We start from the raw sequence: 7,101 nt of genomic DNA, 5'->3' as shown, positions 1-7,101 counted from the left end.
TAAATATATCGGGATGTGACTTTTGGTGCATATCGCCCAGCCCTAATCTAAAGTGCCACTCAGTGTTTATGATGGATTTTTAAAAAATGAATATCTTGATTTTGTATTAATTTAAACACTTGCAGTCTATGAATAAATGTCGATAAGCAAGAAAATATGAAAAAGTGTTGAAAACTGCTTTTAATGTATGACCAATGTTGTTGATTTTAATTGTTTGTTTTCATTTGTAACTGCATTTTCACTGTGTTTTAACTGTAAAGCGCCCTATAAATAAAATGCATTATTATTATTATTATTATTATTATTGAAATGTAAAAAAAATTATGAATGGCACGATGGGACTGAACGCACTGAGACTGAAATCATTCAAGCACGATTTCCTTTGAGGGTTTTTTTTTTTTTGGGCAAACAGGAAAGTGATTTTATTAAACAAGCATCATTTTATTGGCTTTCAGACAGACTTATTTATGGAGCACAGAGAGAATGGAACCAGTACAGGCAGGCAGAGGATACTGAGTGGATCAACGGAGGAATACAAGTGAACATTTACAAGTTCTTGTCAGTTCTTCTAGTCATCTATAGACTCAAGTCATCGTAGGAGTAAAACGGCTCCTCCACTGAGCGCACGGACACTTTGAAGTGTCGGCGCAGAAAGCCTCCGTAGCGCTTGTCCCACTTCAGGTTGTTCAACTTGGGTCGGATCCTCCTCAGGAAGCCTCCGTAGCGCTTCTGGAGCTCTTCCGGCTCCTGGTTCTCCTCCTCGGCGGAACTACTCCTCTTTGACTTGTTGCCGAATTTGCGTAAAAAGCCTCCGTAACGTTTGGCGTAACCGTGAGGCACCACGAGGTCCTCCTCCTCCTCCTCCTCCTCCGGAGCCTCGTCTGCGTCCTGCGGCGCGTCCGCCTCCGCGCCCCTCTCCCCCAGCCTCTTCAACAACTCCTCGTATTTCTTGGGCAGCGCGCCGGGCTTCACGATGTAATTGTCACGCCACGGAGACGCGAAGATCTTGTTCTTGTTCTTGTCGATCCTCTTGATGAAGCCGCCGTAGCGCTTCACCAGGTCCGCCTGCTGGCTCTCCTCCTCCTCAGCACCTTCATCCTGGCTGAAGTCCGCCAGCCCCGGAGCCGCCTGGCCGCAGCTCTCCAGCTGCCCCTCACAGCCCGCACTGCACGACTGGAGGACACACAAAGAGGACACAGAGAGAGAGAGAGAGAGTCACCTTTTGTCTTTACGCGCAGGACATTTCTAAGGATTCTGCGTCAGTTTGAGCTCAGTGTTAGCGCCACTTTCTCCACATTCATGTCACAATATGATGAAGAGCAAAAAAGGTGTGTCTAAAAACAAGATAAAACACTAAATCTGAGGCTGCATGGACAGATCATTTCACTTGGCAACATGATGAAGATCCTTTTTGTCAGCCTCGGTGTTCATCTGATAGATTTGGTGTCTTTAACTTGATGAATTAGGGAAATAAAACAATATAATTAAGAAGTAAATGGAGTGCTGCTGAGGGACAAATGATCATTTTTTTGCCTCTGTTGAATTCAACTTGAATACTACGTCCTAATGTTTGAATTAATAACATAAATTAGAAGATGAACATTTAATAAGATGTTTTTCTTTCTCACTGATGTGAGATGAAACAGATTGTTGGATTCTCGTCTCTCTTCTCTTCACTGTGGAGATTAATCCGAATCCATATGTGTCATTTAAACTGATTATTGCTGTGATTGGATGTTGCCATTACAGAATTACACATATTAAAAAACATTTCCATGATTTTGAATCATTATTATTGGAGTCAGTAGTCAAAATCAACATCTAATTTCAACATAAAACGGAGAAAACACGATAAAAAATTTAAAATAAAAGCCAATCAGCTGTCTGAGCAGCAGCAGGTCTTCGTGTCAACTTGTCTCTAGTCTCTAGTCTCTAGTCTTACCAGTCTGCTGAAGGCGGCGTCGGGGCTCAGGATCTGCTGGACGCATTTCTGACACTGTGAAGAGCAATTTGCGCGGATGGAGGGCGGCAGGCTCAGCATCAGCACCAGGACATACCACTCCATGATCTCCAGATCCCTGACGCACAAACACACAAACACACAAACAAACAGGGATGAAGAGATGAGGATGGATTAGAATTAGAGGATTCACAGACCATAAAAACCACCTGTACTCATAAAAAAAATGTTTTTTTTCTCTTGACAACTTTCTTAAAATTCAATTCCACAACAACTCGTGAACATATCTGCTGTTATAGACCTGTGCGCAGTGCGTAATGGAGCTCTGGCGCCAAGTCTCTGTTTTCTCCTTCAGTTTCTGACAGAAAATCAGAAGTGTGAAGTGTGGATTCGGTACCTCAGGAGTAGTACAGATACTTCCAGCCGTATGAAGTCTTGCAGAGTCGCATCTACCATCAAATGTCCGCCCTCCTTTCTTTTTATCTCCGGAGCCTTGACTGTGTCACCGCAGCGCATCAGAGTCGCTTCTACTAAAGGACCAATGGGAGGAAACATACTGCGTAAACAATCCCACCGCCTCCCCGCTCCAGGAGTTTTTAACAACGCCCACACACACACACACACACACACACACACACAGAAGGTATAGAAGAGAAGCAGCAGCAGCGCAGTTCATCCCATCAGCACATTATCTTTATCATCATCATCATCATCACATCATCTCAGGGGCATGGATCAAACCCCGGGCTGTAAAACACACTGACATCAATCTACATCTTCTCTCTTTTCCCCAGTTTATACTGAAGTAAGTCTTTAAAAAGAGAGACATAAAAGAACTCAGACACTATCTGAGGAGAAAACACTGATCCAGATATGAACATGATGCATTTTATTGTGCTGCACTGCAAAAAAGGTGTTTAGTCTAAAAACCAGATCAAACAGTAAATCTGAGGGAAATGATCTTCCTGCATGGACAGATAATTTACCTTGACAAGATTTATTACATTAAGATTATTAAATCTAGAAATAAGCATGTTGAACACTTTAAATACGAAAATTTACTCTTAAAACAAGATAAATTACGTAACACTTCTAAAACTTCACTTCATTTAGAGACATATATTGAAATTTTTACTCCACTACATTTAGCTGACAGCTTTAGTTACTTTACAGGTCGAGTTGTGTCTCCTATGTTTATTCCGTCGCTGATGTGATCACGGTCGAAACTGTTGCTAAGCGATTACGCGACGATGGAAAACCAAACGTCACCTCCGGATCTGGGGGCCTTTTTAATAATGGAGACACGCAGAGTGAGCGACATTAGAGAGGGCGTGGCCTGAGACTTTAGAGAGGGCGTGGCCTGAGACTTTAGAGAGGGCGTGGCCTGATACTTTAGAGAGGGCGTGGCCTGAGACTTTAGAGAGGGCGTGGCCTGAGACTTTCCCGGTGGACACTCTTCCCCCTAAAGGAAACACCACTCATATTGTTTAGACTTGAAAAAAAGAAAGAAATATTTTATTTTATTTTATTTTATTTTAACTTTCATAAATTTAAGTTTTAGTTCATGTAAAGAGTTATAATTAAACAGTTCAAAATGCATGTGCCACTCGGTTAAATAAAAGTCTGTTGGTCCAGTCAGATACTGTGTCATTGTAGATTTCTTAAAATCTCGTCTCGTTCTCATGGACTGAGTGTATCGTCACACCCCTAATGGATAGATAGATAGATAGATAGATGGATGGATGGATGGATGGATGGATGGAAGGAAGGAAGGAAGGAAGGAAGGAAGGAAGGAAGGAAGGAAGGAAGGATGGATGGATGGATGGATGGATGGATGGATGGATGGATGGATGGATGGATAGTTGGATGGATGGATGGATGGATGGATGGATGGATAGTTGGATGGATGGATGGATGGATAGTTGGATGGATGGATGGATGGATGGATGGAAGGATAGATAGATGGATGGATGGATGGATGGAAGGATAGATGGATAGATAGATAGATAGATAGATAGATAGATAGATAGATAGATAGATAGATAGATAGATAGATAGATAGATGGATGGATAGTTGGATAGATAGATAGATAGATAGATAGATAGATAGATAGATAGATAGATAGATGGATGGATGGATGGATGGATGGATAGATAGATAGATAGACAGACAGACAGACAGACAGACAGATAGATAGATAGATAGATACACTAGCAATACACTATACACCAATAAAATCCTACAGCAACAAGCTATTGTGAAATGGTGATGAACCAGCAGCAGGTGAACACATTTAAATCCTGAGGTCTTCATCATGTGGCGTTCAGGGTCTGTATGTCACTGGGAATAAAAAAGCTCTGATGTGTGATCCGGCTCCATCGGGGCCCTGAGTCGACGGCCAGACGGGAGCAACTCAAACTCAGAGTTCAGTGGATGTGAAGAGTCTACAAATATCTGTTAAAGATGTCATCAAGGTCTACTCATAGTGTTTAACAGGGTTCAGTCTCTGTGACATCAGCAGTGTGTGAAGTTGATGTGGGCGGCTCCGTGACGCTGCTGTTGCCCTCATGGTCTGATTCCTCCTGAATGCAGCTAATCCAGAACTGGGCAGAGATGTGGAGCGGGGGATGAACCTGTCTGAAAACATGTTTATTTATACTCAAAAGTTGGTCATTTTATCATGGGAGTCTATGGGGGTTGACTCCCTTTTGGAGCCAAACTCAAGTTTTGGCTTCATTTTTTCAGCCTTAGAGTCTGTCGTTACCTTAACCCTCTGTGGGACGCTGCTGCCCCCATTTCTGGCCTGTCAAATTTCTACAACGCATGTTTTTGAGTGATGCGATACTTTAACCCTGTGGAGTCTCTAAAAGCTCCAAATAATCCAGACTTGTTGACTCCATCAGAGTATAAAACAAAGCAGCGTGGAGCCCTACTGTACATTTACCTCTAAAGTTCTGGCTGTAAACTCCATGAGGCCAGTTTCAGTTTGATGATGATATACCAAGTAAAACTGGAGACAAGCTCAAATAGATTTAGTATCAAATGATAGAACTGGATGGAACCCTCTTATATGGTAGATTTGACACCTTTGGTCACATTTGACACATTTAAAATTATTTATTGAGCATGATAGAAGTTAAAAAAAGATCACATTTTATGTTGGACTAAATGACTAAAAAAGACACAAAATGACCAAAAAAGGACACAAAATGGCCAAAAAAGGACACAAAATGACTAAAAAAATTAATGACCAAAAAAAGACACAAAATAACTCAAAAAGACACAACAAAAGACACAAAATGACCAAAAAAAGACACAAAATAACTATAAAAGACACAAAATGACCAAAAAAGACACAAAATGACTCAAAAAGACACAACAAAAGACACAAAATGACCAAAAAAAGATACAAAATAACTATAAAAGACAAAATGACCAAAAAAAGATACAAAATAACTATAAAAGACACAAAATGACCAAAAAAGACACAAAATGATTCAAAAAGACACAACAAAAGACACAAAATGACCAAAAAAAGACACAAAATAACTATAAAAGACACAAAATGACCAAAAAGACACAAAATTACCAAAAAAGACACAAAATAACAATAAAAGACACAAAATTACCAAAAAAAGACACAAAATAACTATAAAAGACACAAAATGACCAAAAAAGACACAAAATGGCCAAAAAAGGACACAAAATTACCAAAAAAGACACAGAATAACTAATAAAGACACAAAAGGAGGCCATATTGAAAACCCTATTTTGCAGACTTTTCCATATTCCTACTGATAGGAGAGTAAACCTTCATTTTTTTATTCATTTTATTTATTTATTTAAATTACAGTTTTTGCTGATATTTACATTTACATAAGCTCACTGTATCTTTATACGGTGAAATTCTGGCAACCACAGCTGATGGTATGTTACCCTAAATATAACAGGTTTTTTTTTTTTTTACAGTGCATATATGGTGGTGTTTCCTCAGTAAAACAACGTTTGCTGCCTGGAGAAAACACATAAAGTTGAAGGTATCTGAATTTTTTTTAAAGGCTTTTGAGAAAACACCTGAGCAGAATGATCATTCACTGTGTTGTGGTGTTTGTTTCCAGCTGATCGATGAGTATCGACTCTCTTTTAGCTCTGTGTTTGGTCTCCACCAGTCCTGAGGGAAATATGTGAAACATGACAAAAAAAATATTCTACAGAAAAGAGAAGCGGATTTGGGTCAACGAAATGATTCAAGAGTAAAACTAGTCGTACAAAAGTAATTTATTCGTGTCCCTTGTTTCTTCTTTGTTAGCCTGCTAATGTTAGCCAGCAATTGGTAGCATGCTAACATTAGCAGGCTAGCAAGACGAAGACCAACTGGTTGTCGTTGAGAGAGACCAACTAAAATGTGAATCATTCATTTATTTTTATTGTTTAATTGCAATGTGATTGATACGGGCTAGCGGGCTAATGCTAGCATGCTAACGCTATATATCAAGTTATAACGTGAAATTCTCATTATCATGAAATAACGTGATAAAATCAAGCGTGTCCAGACGTGTGCATCACTGTTAAGTGTCCTCTGGAAACACTTGTGTTGTGTTGTGGTCTTTGTTTTCTAAATGCTGTTTGGTTTAGTTGTGTTTGTTTCCAGCTGATCGATGAGTATCGACTCTCTTTTAGCTCTGTGTTTGGTCTCCACCAGTCCTGAGGGAAATATCTGTCTGTGAAGCTGCTAAACGGTTCAGCAGGTTCATCAGCTGCTCTGTAACGTATGGAAGAATTATCCTATCTTTATTCAAGAGCGTAGATTTTCAGTTTGAGAGCATAATTTGTCTTTCTCGTGCTCAGATTTGTTCTCCTCATGCTCACATTTTACGCTCGCACTCAGATTTCAAATCAAATCAAATCAATTTTATTTATATAGCCCAAAATCACAAATCACAGATTTGCCTCAAAGGGCTTCACAGACTGTACATGGTACGACACCCTCTGTCCTTAGACCCTCACATCGGCCAGGGAAAAACTCCTTTAAAAAACCCTTTTAGCAGGGGAAAAAAGAAGAAGAAACCTCAGGGAGAGCGACAGAGGAGGGATCCATCTCCCAGGACGGACAGACGTGCAATAGATGTTGTTGTACAGG

General features: G+C 40.1%; 1 protein-coding gene across 2 annotated transcripts; it reads right to left on the bottom strand.

Annotated features, from left to right (window-relative positions):
- Positions 1–417: 417 nt before the first annotated feature.
- pdyn (prodynorphin) lies at positions 418–5,063 on the bottom strand. Of its 2 annotated transcripts, XM_059334162.1 has the most exons (4): positions 4,906–5,063; positions 2,358–2,490; positions 1,943–2,078; positions 418–1,173 (listed from the first exon to the last, which is right to left on the bottom strand). In XM_059334162.1, exons 2-4 carry the CDS (start codon positions 2,474–2,476, stop codon positions 577–579), a joined length of 852 nt encoding a protein of 283 aa, XP_059190145.1. In that variant the 5' UTR covers positions 2,477–2,490; positions 4,906–5,063; the 3' UTR covers positions 418–576. The 2 variants fall into 2 exon arrangements, with proteins under 2 accessions (XP_059190145.1, XP_059190146.1); XM_059334163.1 differs by lacking the exon at positions 4,906–5,063 and having other exon boundaries at positions 2,262–2,416.
- Between the last annotated feature and the right edge of the window lie 2,038 nt (positions 5,064–7,101).

The sequence above is a fragment of the Centropristis striata genome, chromosome 5 (genome assembly GCF_030273125.1).
Source record: "Centropristis striata isolate RG_2023a ecotype Rhode Island chromosome 5, C.striata_1.0, whole genome shotgun sequence".
Taxonomy (NCBI): Eukaryota; Metazoa; Chordata; class Actinopteri; order Perciformes; family Serranidae; genus Centropristis; species Centropristis striata.
This window is presented reverse-complemented; position numbering and strand designations above follow the sequence as displayed.

Bases quoted from the DNA above. Each gene is read 5' to 3' on its own strand.
- pdyn (XM_059334162.1), bottom strand. From the start codon at position 2,476: ATGCGCTGCGGTGACACAGTCAAGGCTCCGGAGATAAAAAGAAAGGAG. The intron at 2,079-2,357 runs GTACCGAATCCA...TTTGTGCGTCAG, and splicing joins GTATCTGTACTACTCCTGAG to GGATCTGGAGATCATGGAGT. The intron at 1,174-1,942 runs GTAAGACTAGAG...TGTGTCCTCCAG, and splicing joins ACGCCGCCTTCAGCAGACTG to TCGTGCAGTGCGGGCTGTGA.